The following is a 21,347-nucleotide window of genomic DNA, read 5'->3' as shown; positions in this document are numbered from 1 at the left end:
TTCTTGCCTGATGGGAAATGTTGCATATTAATTTACAGGAAATCCAAGAAGTCTGAAAATAAAGATGACACATCCTCAGTTTTCCAGTTGAGCAAAGTAACAAACTCTGGACTGCACAGTGGTACCAGCTCTCTGATGGTGACATAAAACTTGCATTTGTGAGCAGTACAATCTTCTAGCGTAAAGTTTACAACCATTTACACACAGCAAAGCTCCCCTTGACCATCAGTCTATTCAGCTATTGTCCTTATTGAAAACACTTTGATGTGTTGGCAAACAATTTGAAGACATTATTTGCATCTTTAATTCTAAATATGCTGTTCCTGTTCAGGACAAACGATGCCTAAAGTTCAAATGCTCATGCAAGTAAGAAACAGTCTGTGAAAGCCATCCTTCAGTATTCTCTTTAATGCCTAGAATCCAAAGTCAGTTTCCCTGATAGAAGTGTAAGTAGAAGTTTATGTGGACACTTGACTTACATACATACTGAGGTACTTGTTAAACAGTAGTAGGCTAATCACAAGCTTAAATTATGACTGACATTCCTTTAAAAAATGAATGGAAAGATGGACTAAATAGAGGGGAAAGAAAATAATGTCATTGGCCATCGGTTTCTTGATATCAAGCCCATGTTATTTGTAAAGGACAACAGAAGAAAGGTGAAAATAATTGTATTTAAGTTATACTGTAAATTTAGCAACTGAACAAATTGCTTAACATGGTCCTCAGAAAAAAAGTACAACTATTACTTTGTTGCAGTATATAAAAGAACGCACAAGTTTGTAATGTTGTTAAAGTGAACATGCTTCCAAAATGGTGGTGTAACTCTTTGTGTAAACCTTTCTCTTTTCCAAGATCCCTCACCTGTACCTTTGGAATGTCTAAGAGATAACTGGAAGCTTATCTATTGGTCGTTAACCCTTTTCGTGTAATTGGTTGGTTTGTAAGACCTCCTGAACTCCCACTGGTCACATGGTAATCCACCTAAGAGGTACTTAAGCAGTTACCCAGAACAATAAAACTCTCTCTGCCTGCTCACCCTGCCAGCAGCTGTCCTGTGGTCCCTGCGGGAACCATGGAGACTGCATGGTGGGGGGCAGGGGGACTGCATCTTCTCCTCCAGGACTAGGGGTAAAAGCAAAGCCTCTAGACTGGAGTTCCCCTCCCTGTCCACCCTCAATGCTCATCATTACTTGGTGTTATCTTTCACTTTACCCTCCAGCATCATGAACTGCAGCTTTCCCTGTCTACCCGCACAGTGTCTCCTCTTGGCACTTAGTTCTGAATTACGCAACTCTCAGCTGCTTTAACAAAGCAGATTATCTCTTAGACACATCAGAAACTGCTACAATGGTTACTTCCTTTGCCTGTCATTTTTACTACATTACTCTGCAGTCTATTCCCTTCTTGATGGCATCACATACAGAGCATCTGCCCTCAGTTGCAATATTTTATGACTCCTCATGGATTTGAGCTCCAATAAGCTGTACATAAACAAATCTAATATACTGTTTTCTTTCTAATTCTTCCCCTTCTTTTCTAGGATATTACTTACTACAAAGCCTTGCCTAGCCACTGAAGGTACATCAGATTCTGGTATGCCAAGATCACTTGTTCTGATTCTACATGAACCCTCCTTGTTCCCCACTCTACTCGCTCTATGGGGATAGTAAACTGTTCAGGAATTTGGACTATGTATTTCTGCTGTTTTTATACAATACTGGTATCAGCAGGATCTAGTGTTATGAGTCCTGAAGTGCTACAAGAATATATATAACAATAAATAAAGACGGTAGGTCTGTATTATCCAATTACACTGTATACATCATACTAGACCTGACATTGTGGTTTTTTCTCCTTCAGATCTTGCTGTGGATTGCCAAAATTATGTATCAATATACTTACTATATTCCAGCTGAGATGCCTTTTGCAGTCCAATCTCAGTCCTCTGTTCTTTTCACTCACGCAGCCCACCCTGAGCTTTCTGCTGCTATCAGCAGGACCATCACACCAAAGCTTACTAAGAGCTGCTACAGAGAATTTTACGCTATGGTAAACTACAGTAGGCACAGCCATGGCAGCCAGAAGGAAAAAGCTGGTGTTTCCCAAAGTACAGGATGAGAGTAAGGCTAAGAAATCTGATCAAGACTTTACTACTACTCACAACCGCGAAGACTGAGGGTACACACTGGTGCAATACAGTGATTGCAAAACTGCAGGGTTCAGACTTAAGGGAAGTCTAGCATTTACATCTAGCATTCTGGTAAAGGCCAAGTTTCAGTGATAACTAGAGAGGTGCTTCCAACTCTCCATCTAAAGGTTTATCTAAGACAAAAAAAGCTTAGCATTGACTGCATTTTCAGTTAGTACTGAAAGCAACACTTGGTCAGCAGAGAAATGCTGTACTCCTCTAAGTAAATGCCTCCGGTATTTTCACTTGATTCTTTCTTTGATAAGGTTCCAAAATACCTTTACAAGACAACACTGAATTGAGCCATTTCTGCAAACATCTGAAGATTATATACATGCCTGAAGGGTGCTATTGGTGAGAACAGAAGCAACACTGTGGATGAGTGCCTCAGTTCAGTCTTCTGGTAGCTTTGGTTTACTGGACTGGAAGTGAAGTGCAGTCTTTAGTGGTGTAGGTGTCACAAAGATGTCCTGCTATACTTGCCTGTAGCTGAAAGAAGGCTGTTGCCACATTTCTTGCTCATTTCCCTTGGGATCCACTGAGGGACAGAGAAGGTCCGCTTTGCAAACATATGGTTCTGGTGGGAAATTTATCTCTGCACCAGAAAAGGCACAACATTCCTTCTGCTGCTCTGCATAAAATGAAAATCCTGTAAGAATTTAAATGGGCATTTTGTTCATTTGGCTCTCTAAAAGGTGGACATACAGGACCACCAGGGGAGGGAAAAAATAATAATTTAAAAAAAAAAATGTTCCTTAAAGTGAAAAAAAGCCTCTCCAAAACAAGCAAAGTAAAAGTTGAGGGAGTAATCCATCCACAAGACAGACAGTCTCTAGGGAAATGGTGCTGTATAAATGTTGTTTTGCATCTGTCATTGTTTACTGGGAGAGATGTGTAACTTTGCAAAACTGAAACAAAGTAACATGAGTAATAGGATAACAACTGTGCCATCTCAGCCAAAAGAGTGATGTAAAATAGTTTTGTATTATTTATACTTTCAATATTTCAATAGTTGCATGGCTACTGTTGTCTTCAGTGGAGTTTGTAACACATTTAGAATTTTATTTCAACATTTAAACTTCTGATCTATACAACAGTAGGTGACCAGATTTCTTTAGTTCTAATTAATACAAAAGATTTTTTGCAATGTTGCAAACATAAAAATTATGAAGAACATTAAATGTTATGTATAAATGTGAAACTGATTAAATACTCTCACACATAGTAATGGGTAGTTGTAAGTGGGGGTGAATTAAATTTCTTGAGTAATGCAAGCTGAGTACTAGGAAAGACATCTGGTTCAGCACAGGACATGATGATTTATAAGATAATGACAATATCTATTCTACAGGGGAACCTATAAATGACAGTAGTGTTAACTCAGAGCAGCCTGACAATTGAATGTCCCCTGGTGGCTGGCCTTCCGGGAACCCTTCAGTGGTCATAACAGCTAAAAAATCCCTGGAGATCAAAACAGTTTATGCCAGTGTGCAAAAAACCTTTTTGCTGAGCAAGGAGGTGAAGTCTGATTTCCCTAAATGAGCAGGCTCAAGAGCCTACAAGGCTGATGGGAAATACTACTTTAATAATTTGGGATGATGTTCTTGTTCAACACCTATGTTGTACGTACAAAAGTTTCATAAGAGTAAGTGTAAAAGTATATGAAAATTGCTGTATTAAATTTGAAGTTACTGCAGATAAACTACATTTTTCCAAAACAAAGCAGAAGTCTTGCTGTAAGAGTCATCAACTCCAGTCACATCAACATAAACAAAGATATTATGGCACAACTGCTGCTCACTCCCTCCAGGAACTAGCTGCCTTTGAACTTGCTGAAATGCATCCATAGACAGACCTAAGTGAAATAATTCCCTTGCCCTCTGACACTTCAAAAACTTCCCTGCTCTACTGGTACAAACTAAAGACCTTCTGAGGAAGTTTTTTTTTTTCCCTTAATTTTTCTAATTCTAAATAAGGGTTAAAACTTTCAGGAGATTTCATTTACTCAAATGGAGGTAAAGTCTTTGCTGTTCTCTCACATTCCAGAATATCACCCTTATCACTACTATTTTAGGGATCCCTTTTTTGAGCTTCTCAACTCAATTGTAATACTTTATTTTTCTTTACTTTGGTTAAAAATTTCATTCCAACAAGGCATAGACATAAAATAATCCCAAACAATGTTTTTCCTCACAAAAGTTTCTATTTTTGCAATTTGTTGTGCCAGAACAACAACAGTAGGGGAGCTGAAGAATTTCTGAGCAGTCCAACTTTTAAGAGCTTCATCCCTAAGAATTAAAGCATCATTAATTGTCTTCTCCACAATAAATGTCTGCTCAGGTTATATTATGTTAGAAGGAATAAACACAACCTGTTCTAAAGCCTGATGTCACTTATATTTATTACTGAATTATCAGAACTAACTGAAATGAATTCTAACGTATATCTGAGGCATGGAACTGAGATGTTATCAATTTGTAGGAAAAGTTTTTCATATTTTCTGTATTTTCAGGGAAGTAAAAACTAAGCAGTGTTCTAGATTTTTGAAATTCCTCTCATCCACAAAACTATTCACCACATTGCTCTGATTAGAATTGATCATACCTTTTCAGCTTTTAGAGCATAATTCCAAATACATTCCTGTGTTTCATACACAACTATGTTTCTCCATTGAATTACACAATTAAACAATGTAAATAAAAGTTTTCATAAAATTGCACAATGTTTTAGTCATTATTATACAAAATAATTTACGAATTTTTTGTACATTATCCATAGAAAGTTTTCATAAAATAATTCAAAATATTTAATTGCTAAAATCTGATGTTTACCTTTTCTCTTTTCATGACTTATCCCAGAAGACAGGCAGACAATGTTAACTACACAGTTAGAATCTCCTTTCTCCCCCCTCCTTTTCTTACAATCTAGTAACTAGTAATTTTCAAAGATGATACATTTCAGAAATTGCTACTTACAAAAGTCATACAGTTAAAAATTATGTTAACCTAGGTGCCATGTTCCTCTTCTGGAGGAAGTTCTAGTTCAGTAATCTCTGTATTTGTTGGTAAGACCAGGTTGTCTGCAATAAAACTGTATACATGAACACCACAATTTAAAATTAAATGAAGAGCCCCCTACTCTCATAGAAGAAACAGCTCATCCTCACCACTTTTTCATGAATCATAGGAAAGAAACTGTGATTGTTTAGAACTAGATGAATATGTCCAGTGGACATTAAAACTCACAGTATGGGAAGATTTTAAATGAGATCTGATTAATTTTTTATTCAAAATTTAGAACTAATAAAAAGTAGTATCCCTAAATCCAGACTGTGCACATTGACTGCAATATAACTGCTCTAATAAGAATTCTTCATCTCCATGAGTGCTGTTTAAGTCCTGTAGTTAAAAGATGAGACCTAAAATTTTTGAAAGAAAAAAACTCTAGTCTTGTCCACCTTTATTGCACAAATTTATGGACCTTTCCTTATTTATTTGCTTCTTTCATAGGCATAACAATCTCTTTGAAGTTCATTTCAATAACAGAAGCAATTAAATTGTAATTTCAGCAGACACTTTGAAATAACATCTATTTTATTTAGAGTAATCTTCATCAAGCTATACTCAAACAACTTGTGCACTCTGTGACAGGACAATTGCAGCTCATCCACTTTATTTGTAGCAACATAGGTTTGACCTACAGGTCTGCTTCTAACTGCTGATAGGTGGCTCTGTAGGAAGATTCTGCATCCTAACCTTTGCATCATAAATTAAATACACCAGCTCACCATATAATGCTGTATGTATAAAAGGAAATATGTCCTTCTCAAACAGATCCTTGCAACAGATTCTTTTATCAGGAATTGGAAGAATAGACTGCCATTATTTTATCTTGCATAACTACAAAAGCTTACAAAAGTCTATAAAACTGTCCATCTCACAGACCATAATTATGCATTGTCCTGTATCCTCTCACACTTGCCCACCCTCCCCCTTCACCAATTTCTATGAAACATCTTTAAATTTTTGCTGACTTCATTATACTCCTCATAAAGCAAGGAAAATTTTGCAAAACGCTCCAAGGCCCTAACTCCAAAAAGCCGTTAAGAAGGTGGAAGTGCTGCCTGTACAGGCAGTTCTGCTTACCAACTGCACAAGCAAAGTGCTCCACCTGAGATCCCCCTGTTGATGGGGATCTGAGAGATCTGCCTGGGTGTGCCCTGACCACCAGGCACAGTATCTTCAGTAGGCAGTCATAACCCCGATGAGCTGCACCACTTGCAGCCATGGGTCTCCCCACTTCCTCTCTACCCTGTTCTGACAACAGTGACAGTAGTCATATTTCTATCCATCCATTACACTCTTGCAGACCCACCTAATGTATACAGAGGGCAGAGGACCCATGTGCTGCTTGATTTATAGTCTACCTGGGCCGCAGTCTACTACTGCTGCCTAGTGCAGTCTCATTGGAAAAACACTTATTGGTAATCGAGGTGAGGTATCCAGTTCACTCTTGCTCAGCTGTAAAGCATCTTTGCATTAACCCATTTTTGTACTGTGCTGTGCTAGTGTTTTCATGAACATTTCACATATTTAAGTGCTTTGCAATATCAGAAAGTAAACTGTTCAATATGATAGTGCATATTTTTTCACTATTTGCTCTCTTTGTTCACAGAACTTTTTTCCCCCCGTTTTTCTAGTACATTAATCAGACTTCTTTGCTCTCTTACTCTCTACAGTTCTCAAAGCATTTTTCCTTTCAGTATAATCTGAATACGTGTAAAGATTTTCCTATTTACCAACAGTGCACATTTGTAGAATTCCAAAGATGCCACTTGAACCAGTGCCTCAAGGGAGGTGGTTACAGTTCCAACAGCCAGCACAACTTGGTGCTACCAGCTGATGGCATAAAGTCCATTTCCCAGACTGAAGTACAAAGCAGGGTTCAGCCTGAGCCCCCCATTTACATTGCACAGAAAGCAATTCCTGAGGCTGAAATGGGAGGACAGCCAGGGCACCTGGGTTCTTCTTTACCAAACAAGGCCTCCACGGGCCACTAGTTCTGAGAAACCAATGTTAACTCTTCAGTGGTCTGTGTAACTACCCCTGTATTCACAAGTATTTCTATTTATTCTGCCTTCCATCCTTTTTAACAGGGACCTTACCCTAAAGCAAACACTCAGTGGTATTTTTTATTGGTCACACTAATCCAACAATGCATTTGCTACTTCAGATGCTAGGGAACTACACTTTCCTTCTTAAAATCACACACAGTTTCATTTTGCTACATACATTCAACAATTATCCTCATATACCTTTTAATTAGACCATAAATCACTCTTATTGAAATAAAAATCACTAGGTCTGTTCGGTATTGCTTTTTGGTATTGCAGGTTAGGCTGGAAGAGAGTTCATTATTATGCTCACTGTTTCACACTTTGTATCTCTCAGATCCTTCACAAAAACAAACCAAAACAAACAACACGCCCTCCCCCCAAGTAATTTTATCATCTGACTTTTTCCTATTGCTCCATAATTTTTTTGTCAAAGATGACATGAATGCAACTAGAGGTGAGGCTTTCAGAATTGTTTTACCTATCATCACATACTAGCTACTTGGTTCATTTTTTTTTTGTTTAGAATTCTATCTGTCCCTGGAGGTATTAATCCAAAACTCATTACCATGAGATACTGGAGACTTTGTGCATCCAAAGCAGCTGCAGAATTTATGACCACTAAGAAAAAACAATCACAGACACAAAGGTATCATCCATACATTTTACAAATCTATCAGTTGTGAAAAAGCACCGCCATGTGTGAAAACAACATAAATCTGTACTTTAGTTGTTCACGGAAGCAACTGCCAGAAATAATCTGAATCCACGTAGTGCTATCATAACTGAAATGACAAATCCATTTTATTATTTCAGCTTCTGTGTCCTTCATTCACAGGCATAAATAATAAAATTTGCAATAATATGTAATATGCTTTTCTGATTTTACTTTTACTTTGTTTTCATCATAATAAAATAATAAGCTGATCCACAGATATTTAAAATAACAGTCCAGCTGCTGCTATCCATTTGCACTAGCAGAAAGGCATTTGTGTGAAACCCACAGATGATTATTACCAATACTACTATCCTCACTGCGCTTCTGTAGGGCTTTGAAGGTCCTAGATTTCTTTGTAATATTTATTCATAATGAAATTCTGCAAAGTCTTGAATAATTTGAGGGGAGAAAAATGATCTTAAACCTCCATCTTCAAGCATTTACTTCTTAATTAACAATGCCCGGGAAGTAGGAAAGCTTTATAACAGGGTTCTGTCCTCATTCTGCACATCCCCGTGGCAATATACACTGCTTTCCATATTTTTTCCTAATGAATTTATGAGCACATTTTATTCTCTCTGGCATCAAAATCTAACAAAGAAAGAGGAGCAAAGCCAAATACTCCAGAAGATGGCAGATTTGAGCTCAGCCAACAGGCTTTAAAAAAGCCTTCTGAGTTATTCTGCTTTGAGCCTGTACTGTCCAATTGCACTGCAAACTCTGTATTTAAGGAGATACACATCTGCCACCATTGGCAAAATTTACTCTCTGTACATGAAATACACACTTATAAAAATTTTTTACCAAAACATCTGTTCAAAAGGGGCAACTATTTGATACCACCTGTGTTGAGCCATAATCCCAATATAGGTGGTTTAACAGAGGTAGATACTGGAATTGCATTAGTTATAAGCAATGGACAAAATTCAAATGCAAGTATGTATCTTATTGTTATATACAGTGTTATATGGTAATATATTGCCATATCTCTCATTGACAGGGATATTTACACAGAAGTTGATACAAATAAAAGTAGCAGAGCCCTGAACTTGTTTACTTCTAATTTACTGCAGATATGTGTAAATTTCACAGACATTATAATACATTGGCTTACTCCCTGCCTAACATTGACCAAATGGTGCAATCCTAAAAAATTAAACCCCGACATGAAATACATCATAAATACATATTGAGTCTGCATACCCTAACAACTGCTGAATGGTATCAATGGTAGCAAAATCTCTTACGGTGCAAACTGCACAACTTAAATCTACTTGGAATGCTATGGATAGTAATGTTATTAGAATTGTAAGAAATAGATTAGAAAACTATGCTTAAGCAAAAGGTTTTAGGAGTTTCACCACCAACATGTTTCAGTGTTTGTGAATAACTTAAAGTCAGTCATAAGATTCATTATGAGTATTGGTACAATTAGACATGTCCAAAGATGATCAAGATGATATGATACCTTAACATTTAATGAAAGACTCTACTGCGATTTCTGAAGCTATGTATTATGTCAGGGTGGAATTTGTTTCTCTGTATTTCATTACACAGCTGCTAAATTTTACCTAAAGAAGAAAACTCCATTCCATGACCAGGAATGAAAGCCTGTGGAAATGGTCTGAGTAAGTATATATACTCTACAAGGCAGCAAATACATGTTTCTTTATGACTAAAAAAAGTTTTGGCATTAATTGCAGCAAATGTAATCTCATATCCAATTAATAAATTCACTCACCATGATTCCAGTAAGTAAACAGACTCCTTTACCACAGTATGTATTAGGTACCATATCCCCATATCCAATGGATAGAAAAGTTATTGAAATCAACCACATTGCCCCAAGGAAGTTGCTAGTAACATCCTGTTGATCGTGGTATCTGAAAAAGAAAAAAACCAATTTCTTTATCATGAAAACAATTATTAAACTGTTGTGCTTCTAGAAAGAAATTGCATTAACTAGTTACATGATCATTCTTGTATTCTATCTCCTTTTTAAAAACAGCTATAAGGAATTAAATAAAAATCAAATTCAATTACATCAGCAGTAAAAAATCAGAAGGTATAAAAATAGAACCAGTAGTAGAGATACTTGTGATGGTTTATAATTCTGTATTTGGTTACTCTCATTAAAAAAGCTGAAACCTTCTTTTTTAATAGAGTGTCTTCATCTGGAGTACAGGTCCTGTTAAGACTCTTCAGTAGCATAAGACACCAGTCTACTACAGTTGCAGACTGAGGCAAATACAAAAGGGAGAGAAGGTTGAGTGCACAAGCAGACAGCAGAGCACATCTTCATCTCCTTGGCCTAAATGCAAGTCTATGATCAGAAATCTAATCATGAGGTATCATGTAAATGCTGACTTAGACAACTTATGGCCTACCCTCTCCATCTACATGTTCAAAATAAATAGAAAAATATGCTATTGTATTTCTCATCATCAAAAGATCTTTACCTTAAATATAGCAAAACCACCCTTTTGTGTTAAGTCAGCTATTAAGTGAAATTTCACTATGTGCTATTTGTCATCTTAGTTTCATTATTATAGTGGAATATGTTCACTTGTCACTTCAAAGAAAACAAGTTCAGATTAATAATCTTCTCTTCACATGACATACATACTTAATAGACTGTGAAGATATAAGGACACATTTTAAGTCAAAAAACCTGTTGTCAACACTAACTCTGTGAGGAGGAAAAGTGCCTAACAGGCTAAGATAGGTGGAATTTTGCTCCCTGGACAGAGCAGCTCTCCCACAGAGACTCTCTGTGGCAGCCACTGCAGACTCAAGGTTGCAATCACCCCTGAAGCTGCTGTGAAGCTTCAGGTTAACTACATGCTGTTAAATTCCCCAGGGGTATTACTTTAGCCATTTCTTAAATCTGTGTCTTACAGTGGGTCACAGAGGGTCATTAACAAATTAGTTCACAAATCTGTAAACAACCTGCTTTCTGCAACTGAAATAATTGCTTATTTTCTCCTTTCTGGACCACAGTCTCTGTGACAGAGCATGAATGCAGAACGAGCACACAGGCTCTGTCAAGAAATTCCTTATTCTCTAATTTGTAAGATATTCACTGTAAAGGTCTGCAAAACTCTGCCTTCAAAGTCCCACCTATGCCTCGATAATTACAAAATGTTAAGAACTGTTTGACCACCAGGGATGACAGCAATCACTCCAAACAAGTCTGTTCCATATTTCACCTGTACTTTTATCTCTCCTGGTCTCAGTGTTGTCTCTCACATACTTTATACAAGTTTTTGAAAAAAATTTTTTCTTCTGCCTAGAACAAAACCTAGAAAAATGTTGAAGAAGCCCACATTTGGACTCCTAAAGATGACAATGACACAAACAATGACAACCACAACAGCACCAAGACAAGTTACAAAAAAACGACAGCAAACTTGATTTAGCTCATGACAAAAAACAATCGGATATCATTTTTTTTCCAGTGCGCATTCAATATTACGGATTTTAGTCTCCACTTAACAAACTTACCAAATAACAGTTGTGAAATATATGGATACAGGGAGAGAAACATAGTTATCCCATCCAGAAGGCAAGAAGAAAGCCTATTTACCTAATCGTGTTACTCCCTACAGAGTATCATGCAAGTGATATGACCCACAGGGTCTGGATGAGCTTCACAGAAGGGCACTAAAGCCACGACACATTCTAAGGCTAGCAACTTAAATAGTAGTAATTTCTCACATAAATATTTATAATATATTTCTTTAATGCCTCTCTTTGGATTTTGAACCCAGCCATTTTCATACTTCAGATAAAAAAACTGGTTCTCCTGTGGAGATGAAAATGCAATGCAATGCTTTTGATTTTTTCCACATTTTGTCTGAACAGTTATATCCTTACCAAATTTCAGCCCTCCGCAGTGATAACATCTTAATACGTGATAGGCATCTTAATACGACTGAAAACAGAACATTCAAAGAGAGCTCACTGACTTCTAGAAATAAATACTAGTTTCACATAAAGAATGCCAAAACGTCTCTCTTAAGCCTTGAACAATACAAGGAAAACATAATTGAGTATTTATTCACTTATGCTCCTTTACCCATTTCAGAAAACACACAAGCCAACATACACAAAGATTCTTTAACAAAGGTGACATAGGGGTAAATTTTAAAAAGCACATCAAAAGTTTTTTAACGTTTCATTGGAAACACAGAGACAATTAAGGTTCCCTGGATAAACTGTTAAAGCCATCTGCATCCATATTGGGTACCACACTTCAAAGACCTATTCAAATGTTTTCATCTTGTTAGCTCAGGACTGATGGATTTCCTGCTCTAAGTATTTCACCTGGTTGTGACTTCAAGGTTCTATTTCAGCAATCAAATGATGCATGTTTATTTTAAAAATCAGCAATACTTAGGAATGACTTTATTGTGACTAAGAAACACTCCCTATTGCCTCAACTGCTCAAGCACAACAAAGCATTGCAAATTACCTAATTTGCCTAATTTAATCTTTCAACAAACCCTAAAAACTTTCTCTTGCAAATGCACAGGGAAAGTTGAAGGGGAGACCTCTCATGTTAAAAATCTGTTAGCAAAATAGAGACAACCCAAAAGGGTGTCACTCTCCGGAGAATCCCATAATTTCTTTGCCAGATTTACAGGAAGGTGGTTTGCTTTTGTCTTGTATTTTTTTGCAACCTCAGTCATGATTTTTGAATCTCTGTGGTTAGCAATTCTGATTCATGTTTACACCATTCTGAATTTCATAAGATTATAACTGTGCCAGCATACATTTCCAAGTGCTCTACTATGTGACTAGGCACCACTACCACTTGAGATTCAAGCCTGAATGAGCAAAGCCAGGGGAGTCTTCTGCAACCCTGTGTCTACAATCAGGTAGAAAATTATTACATCTATATCAAAGCAGGAAAAGCAACTTCTTTAAAAAGTATTAATTACAGCATTGATTACATATTTGTACAGTCATGGAAATGGTTAAAAATTAACACTGGAAGCATGTAAATTGCTTTGTTTTGAGGAGGGGGAAAGAAAACAATCCAATTGTCTTTTATTACTTGCTTTCAAAGTTATCCCGCCACTAAAGACTGAACTTCTCCATTTATACAGGGAACAGCAAAATGGACAGAGCAGAAGTTAAACTTTCCCATGTTTTTCTATAATTGCAGCTCTAATGTGTGGCACAGAAGTCACCAGAACACCTGAAAAATGTCATTCCTACCACTGTATCTTTCACTTCACTATTGAGACTATCCCCAGTAGAGCCAACTGCAATGGAAGCTATCATGAGGAGAAAAGCCACGTACACCAACAGCTGGAGCAGAGCTGTCTCACTCACTGTCAGTAAATCATATGCCACTACAAACATCTCCAAATTTCAGCTGGACTGCGAAAGGCAGCTTGGATGTAACACACTTCAGAATTCAACTGCAGTTTTTCTAAACTATCCATTCACTCTCTATCTGAGAGTTCTGAGATCTGATAGGAAAACACTGTACCATAAACAGATTGGAAACCCAAAAGCTCAGGAAGAAAGGAAAAAGAAACAAAGATTTCCTCTCAGTGACACAAAACAAAATCCCATCATTACCAAACAAATTCCAAAACAGAAGATTTGTTGTCACTAATTTTTATTTTGATAAGGGTTTTTATTTCTATTAAGATTTGGATTTTTAAAACTAGAGTCACTACAATTATATTGATTTAAATATTTAAAGCCTACCATTCTCAGTCAATAAAAACTTGCAATAGAAATACAGTGAGTCACTTAAAGATAAGAGCTACTATTTAACTGTTAAAACTGCAGCTATAGACTTACATGCCAGTCTTACATGGCAGCAGAAATACATGTCATTTAAAAAACTGATATATTCCCCCAAAGAAGAAAAAACACTGGCTGAAGTCACACAAGCATAAGAATTATTTATCACACTCCTTTTCTAATAGGAAATATGCTAGCAGGTAGGTGGCCCTGCAGCTGGACCACACTATTCACCAGGCAATCATCACCCTGTGAAACACCACGATCCAGTTCTCACTAACTATCATATATAAGTTCTGACACTACTGTAATTTAAACCAAAAATAGCTGAATGATTATATTTGTGCAAAAATAGCATGGCTTGATTCCTTCTTATGCCAAACTGAGTGGGAGTTTTACAACTCATCTCAGAAAAAAATAAATATATTCCTCAGCTGACAATACTGCAGTAGCTTTGGTTGTCAAAGAAGTATTTCAGTTTCTTCATCAAATAGCAGTCCTTTCCTTCTGGTATCACTACTGGTATCATGATTTTCAGTACTGCTTCCCTTCAGAACCATGTTCATATATGATGATGTTTCATTTACTTTGGTAGAATATCATCTTTCTAGCTGCACACAATTATCAAACATTCACATTTTGACATCTAAAACACATTTATCTTAAAAAATGATGAATAACAAGTCAAGTCACATCAATTCACACTTAGCAGTTTCATTTCAGTTTGTCTTGCCTCCATGGACAGCCTCTGATTACTTTGCCATCTTTGGTTTTGCTTTCTTGAACAAGTCAAGAACTAAAAAATGGTTGAAAAGATGACCCTTTTCTTAGGAAAGAAAATGGCCTCCTTTTGCCATAATAATTAAGAAATTCCTGGCCTGTACTGGAATGGCAATCCAGGCTGAGTTTTGCTTTGTCAAACCTTAAAAACTTCTAGACTAGTAACAGCTGGAAATAGGCTCAGCCCATTAAACCAGAAACTTAACACAGATGCTGTTGAGACACTGATTGATCTAACCAGCTATTAGAGCTCCCCCACAGTATCAGGCCATTCTGTTATGAAATGCCTTTTTAATCTTTAGTTAAGTGGTAGGTACTGGCAGCTTTTTAGCTGTTAATATAGTGATGATAACAGACAAGTCTTTTTATTCTTTTTTACTTTCTCCTGTTTAAAAGAAAAGGAAAAAAAAAAAAAAAAAAAAGAAAACCCGAGCAGCACTTGGAAAGAACAGTGGGGCTGACTCTTAGTATGACAGCATAATTTTTTCCTGCCTTGTCAGGTTTAGGATCAGAAGGGCAGCTTGAAGAAATGCACGCTTGTGCCAGTCTTTTTATAACAAATCTGTTGATGTCCCCCAAATATTTATGAACATGAGCAAAAATGTTCTTGTCAAAAAAACTGCTTCATGAAAGTACAGAATACCACAAAAAATGACTGGATTTCAAACAGAACAACTCATACCAACAAGCAGTTGTGAACTCAACCAAAGTAATGGATGAGAGTAAGCTCTCTGGGTTGCTTCTACCATGGTCAAAAATGTTCATAATTTTTCTGCTAAAAGTATTTGCTGGTTATTTATAGAAGGTTAAAAATACCCCAAGGAATATGAAGCATCATTACATCATTAACATAAGTTACTGTATTAGCTAAGATGGATGAAAAAATAATCTAAAAGAAAAGAGGACACAGTAGAGAGAAATCACACAAATCTGAAGGGTGAGATGGCCTGTTTTAAGAAATTTTATCATTATTCTTGAATATAAATTGCACTTTAAACATAAGGGGGAAGACATAAAATGACTAAAACCACTAGCTGCTGTCATACCCACTTGTCAGTGCTTTGGGCAATCAGTAACCTACCAGTAATGAAATAAGGAATTAATTGTCATTTTTTCAAAGGGTGTCAAGCTAATCTTTGTCCTTCACTGGTGGAGGTCTTGCTTTGTCTTCCTGGTGCTGTAGAGAGCTGATGATCTGTTAAATCTTTATATCTGTCTGCAGCCATAGTAGACTGAAAGTATACTTCATCTTTCCAAAAGGAACTGTTCAGCTACAAGCACAAAGTTGCTGAAGCTTCTTAGAAGTTACCTGACTTTTTTGGAGTTTTTTTAACTTGCATTCAGTAATAGTTTGGGTGTTAAGGAGAATCTGTTGAATCAATTCTATGAGTATTGGGAAATTTGGAAAACTTTACATTTGTTGCAGATAGCAATCCACTGAAAAGAATAGAAGCAAAGATAGGACAATTCAGTAAAAATGTACAAAAAAGTAATTCTATGAATAAAGTGATACCTACTGCTTCAGAAGGTCTTAGACTATATGAAAACACTAATATGTCTTCCTGAAGTTTTCAGAGAGTTTGTTTAAGGAGAATTTTCTCTTGCCTCAATTAAGATACACACCCAGCATACAAGAATATTCTTACTTCCTACTGTGTTCTTTTCATCAGTTTCAAGCTATTTTGTTTCTGCAGTGGTATAACTGAAGTAAAATTGACAACAATAGGACCAGGAATTCTGGTGTAGTTTTTGGGGGTTTAGGGGCTGTTTGGTTTTTTGGTTTTTTGTTAGTTTGTTTGTTGTGATCATCCTTCAAAATATTCCCATTTAGTGCTTGTATGATTATTCATTTCAAAATCTTACTTTGACTTTGCCTTTATCTCACATTTCAGATGTCAATAAAGCTTTTCTGTAATGAATATTATGTATCTCAAGAAGCATCCTAATAAAATTTATAAGCTTATGAAACTCAAAAAAAATATGTAAAAAGTTATCCTTCTACTCTTCAACATGTAGAAACATAATGAAATGTTTGTTTGGGAATTTAAACTTAACTATAACACGTATTTACTACCAAGGTGCTTGTTGTGACTTAGTAGAATAATGAATAATGCTAAAGATCTCAGAAACTTGTACAAAAAGTTCTAAACAAATCCTTAACTCCTAGATAGGACCTGGCTAAGCTCTGCCTGCAGCAGGGTTTTTTAAACACATAATCTGACTGTTTTGAAAAACTATCAGGTTCACTGTGCCTAAACATGGTTTTTTAATAAACTGTACACAAGAGGAATGGAATAGAAAGTAAGGCCAGTAGGAATACCTTTGTGTCTCCCAGAGATGAAAGCTATGACTAACAGTAGCAGCTGTCGTGAAGGTTACATGACTGATTCTTCCCATTTCAAAAATCATATATTAATCACTCTTTGTGCAAAATTTTGCTTAATTTTTAAGTATTTGGACTGACATGTTGTGTTAAATTCAGACCATCTTTCAGACAGATCTATCTTCCTCAGGCTGTAGAGCAGGCTCAGGAATTCAGCTTTTCTCAGTTATTTGTTTACATTTGATAACATTCTGTCACCAATAAAGAGTTCTCCTGTTTCAAAAGGTTGCCTTTGGATTTTAAAAACTCACTTCTCTAGCCTTTTCCAACTCCTATATACATGTCCAGACTTCATGGTTACAAAGCTCAATGCTTCATATAGCTCAAATGTTAAGGGGTAAACTCAGGCTCTACTGGTTGTTGTTAGTTGCTGGATCAGGAGTACCAATCAGCACCAAAACAGTATGGTCTGGAACAACTTTTATTCACGATCTTTGGCGCACATATTACAATGTGCTCCACAAGTCCACGGTCATATGTGTCTTTTTAGTCTTTACAAAAAAAACCACAGTAGTACCTTTTTCAATGCAAAGCAGAACTCTGCTCCAGGTTCATAGTGTTCACAGCACAAAATACATTATTGTCATACCATTTTTGGCCTCATTTTTTGGAAATGAAATATCATGTTTTAATTTTTTTATAGCTCTCTGACAGACTCCCTGCATGAAGTTAAGATCTTTGTTACAGCCTATCATTTTGGTGGTCTTCACCTTCTGGGCTCTCAGCTCCATACTTCGCAGTCTGATTAGCCCACGTGCTCAAAGCTCCAACTAAAAACCAATGAACTCAAAGTCCTCTATAATGACATGCAGGTTTAAAAATAAATCTCTTAAATTAGACATCCAAAAATTGCATAACACCAAAATTCTTCATTTTGCCAAAAATAGCAGCATGTCCTGAAGCAGCAAAATAGCCTCTGAAATGCCTCGGTATCCACATGTGAAGCAACGAGGAAAAATTTTTAGTGAACAAGCAATCGATCAGGCTTTCCACAGGCTGAGGATAAAGAACTGTTGACACCCTTTTGTCACTTTAGCAGCTTAATGAGAGGAGCATTGACCATGGGGAGTGAACTTGCTTTAAGGCTCTTCTCAAGCACAAACCCAAACCACAACAGCATCTTCATCTCACTGCTCCACCTGTTAGGATACAGGCTGCCAAAGTATCTCAAAGTACATTTCTGAAGCTATTTGAAATTTAAATTAAATTCAAAATGGAGAGAGTGTGACTCTTTAATCCAGTGGAGAGAGATACTGTCTGAAAGATTTAGGATAGGAGCTGGAAAAGGGAACTTGTCCTTGACAAACCACTTTTGAGTAAACATTAACTCTGCTTTCAAAGCAAAATTCAACAAGTAATCCAGAAAGGACTGAGACTGCAAACACATTGACTATTAGAAATAAAATGAAATATCCAAGAGCTGCTCTTTCTGTAGTTCTGTTTATCATCTTTATCAAAAGTGGTTCTGCAAAAGAAGCTACTATAAATATACATTTAATGTACTATTAATATAGATGAATATGAAAGAAATAAGCAAGCTTGAGGGAAAACATATATTTTTCAGCACTTTTTAATCTTATTTTAAAGATATATTGATGAGTGTATATTTCCTTTCTGCAGCCATTCATTTTTACACAGCCTAATCTCTGAAATTTGTCAATATAATAAGAAGGAATTTTATTTTTAAGGTTTGCTTTAATTTTTCAAAGTATGCAACACACTGGCTAAAGCTGTGTTATGATAGAAATGTGAATCATTAAAAATCAAAGTGATTCTTAATGAACTCTACAGTGAATCACTCATTATATTCACCAGCAAGTAATTCTATCCCTTCTGAAATTTTCACTTATCTTGCATTTTGCATATCTGGAGATACCCTGTTACTATTTTATACAGAAACGCCCTGCAGAAAGAGAAGATTTGGGTTTTGGTTTTGTTTAGTTTCGTTTTTTTTCAAATGGAGATGATCAGAATCAAATGATATTTAAAGAATCTGAAGTAATTTGCTGAAGAAAAACTTCAGAAATAGAAGTTCTAGAAATTAGAAATAGAATTAATCATTATACACTTCAAATGAAGCCCATCTTTTTTTTTTTTTCTTACATAAATCATCAGAATTAGGTAAAAGCCTTTTAGTGGGTGGAGAAAAAATGAGGAGAGGAAATTATACAGCAAAGATTATGCTGAATTCTTCAGGAAGACTTTCTGACAAACTGAGCACTCAAGTTATTTTTCTCTTATAGAACTAATCTCATTTATCATCACGCAAATTACTATTTTTAAATATCTTGGTCTTCTACAGCAGAAGCTGATGTATTGCCTTGTACAAAAAGGAATGAAGTACAAGTTCATGGCCATAATGCCTCCTCTTTTTTTTGGTCAAATTTCCATGAGGATATCAGCAATTTTACCAACACAAGCATATTCTTTCATGTAATGGGACACTGGAAACAGAGGACAAAAATAAAATAAATTAAAAATAAAATTTAAAAAAAAAGCCTAAGCCAATTTCCTTTCTCTTGGAAATAAAATAACAAGTAACTGTAAGTCCTGGATAAATTGGAGAATAAAGCTGGTTTATATAGCACAGCAGCTTATAAGTAAACATTTTTAAAAATCTAGACAGAATTTACTAAGTCTGAATCAGAGCAGAAGCCTGTGGTCAGTGCAAAAGATTTCATTGACTGTCTAAGATTTGGAGTATCCTCACACTCTGAATAATGAACACTGCTGGAGTAATATGCTTAACTTAAATCGGCTAAAGTGAACTTGTTCCTTGAATCTATTTTAATTTCCTTTATTAAAAGGAAGGACTATATTTAGAGTTTAACTTCTTTAAGTCACACTGCTTGAAACTAGATAGATTTTACTGACTATTTATAAAGACAATTCCAAACCCAAAGTCTGTGTACTTTTGAGAGTCAGTTGAAAGTTGTACCAAATCTCACTAACTGTTCATTAATGAAGTACTGAGCCCAATTTATTTGCTATTCACTTTCAGAACAGAGTAACTTGAGTAGGGATCATTCTGATTTTAAAGAAAAATATTTACCAAACAAAAAGAAACTTATAGTATTTTCTCTAAAGACCATGAACAGAAGAGGATACTTTCTACTGATAAATTAATTTTTACCAAAACCATTTAGTTGCCTAATATCTTCGCCTTCAGTTGAAACTTTCTGACTGCATTTCTACTGATTCGGTGAAGCACCAAAGAAAGAATGAAATTCTGTGTTCTGAAGGAATTTGAACAGATGACATTTACAGCAGGAAAGAGTAGTTACATATTGCCACTCTATTTTGCAACAGAGGGGAGAAGTCTAGGTAGTGTGGCAACTGAATTTACGTTTTGCACTACCTACACTTGAAACGTGTATTGAAATTGGTATGTTAAAAGTGTTGGAAAAATCCTTTAATATACCAGAAATTACCTACTGCCCATTGTTTACGCTACTGGCAAAGTCTGTGTGAATCATACAGTGCATATATGAGTTATTTATGTGACTGTCACACTTAAACTCAGTTCTTTGGTCAAGAATTAGATAGGCAAGCACACAATCAGGGGTCAAACTTAACTAAGGATGTGCAGAATAGGAACATTTGAATTTGGGTCCGCTGCCTGTAACTATACTGGCTTGCTATGAAAACTAGATTTAATTTTAACTAATTGCTCTTTTTTCAGACTGTGGAATGGCTCATAAACACTGTCAACATAATTAGTACTAAATTGCAACAAGGAGTACAAGCAGGAAGAAGAAATGTTAAACAAACTTGAAATCTAATTTACAGTGCTCTCTTGGCCCTAGAACTGAGACGAGTTCACAGGCGTGACAAACACAGGAAGTATAATAGGCATGAGCAGATCTAGTTCTAGAAAGAAGAATGCTGCCCTTAGGAAGCTATTAATCCTCCTCCTTTCACTTATTAGGCACAGAAGTCTTTCTGCAGGACTTTACATTTACAACAGAAACTCAATCCAATTGAGGCATTTTTAAGAACTCCAAACGTGACTGGAGAGCTACAACTTTTCTGGTATCTTAACTATTTCAGCTGTTCTGCTTCATAAACAGTATCTGAAATTACAGTTTGGGAGCATCACAGAAGACATCAAAAAGGGAATATTTGTTTTGGGTATTTTCCCCCTCATTTTAAATGAGTAATGGAAATCAGCTTACAGGTCAAAGAAATCTTATTCCATCAGCAAAAATCCATGACATTAAAGAATAAACAAGTCTGAGATCTCCGAAGAAAATGCTTGGTTTGGAAAACAAAGAATAAAACTAGACACTGAACTGAAGATGTTTGTCTTATTCTAGTGGAGTACAGGCCACTCTATATGTAAATTATATTTTTGCAGATAAAAAACTTTAATTTTAAAAATTTATAAACACGTATATGA

The 21,347-nt window shown here is 36.0% G+C and overlaps 1 protein-coding gene across 2 annotated transcripts in view; it reads right to left on the bottom strand.

Moving 5' to 3' along the window:
• KCNN2 (potassium calcium-activated channel subfamily N member 2) overlaps window positions 1-21,347 on the bottom strand; it is a 73,840-nt gene that overhangs the window by 16,945 nt on the left and 35,548 nt on the right. For both annotated transcript variants that reach the window (XR_007630640.1, XM_050330188.1), the window contains exon 4: window positions 9,764-9,905. Coding sequence is in view for 1 of the 2 variants with exons in the window: in XM_050330188.1 (XP_050186145.1) it covers window positions 9,764-9,905 (142 nt within the window). In the remaining variant the exon portion in view is untranslated. The remainder of the gene's footprint in view (window positions 1-9,763; window positions 9,906-21,347) is intronic.

The sequence above is a fragment of the Myiozetetes cayanensis genome, unplaced genomic scaffold, assembly GCF_022539395.1.
Source record: "Myiozetetes cayanensis isolate MyiCay16 unplaced genomic scaffold, myiCay2020 scf4, whole genome shotgun sequence".
Taxonomy (NCBI): domain Eukaryota; kingdom Metazoa; phylum Chordata; class Aves; order Passeriformes; family Tyrannidae; genus Myiozetetes; species Myiozetetes cayanensis.
The sequence above is the reverse complement of the archived record's forward strand: the minus strand, read 5'-3'. Positions and strand labels throughout refer to the sequence as shown.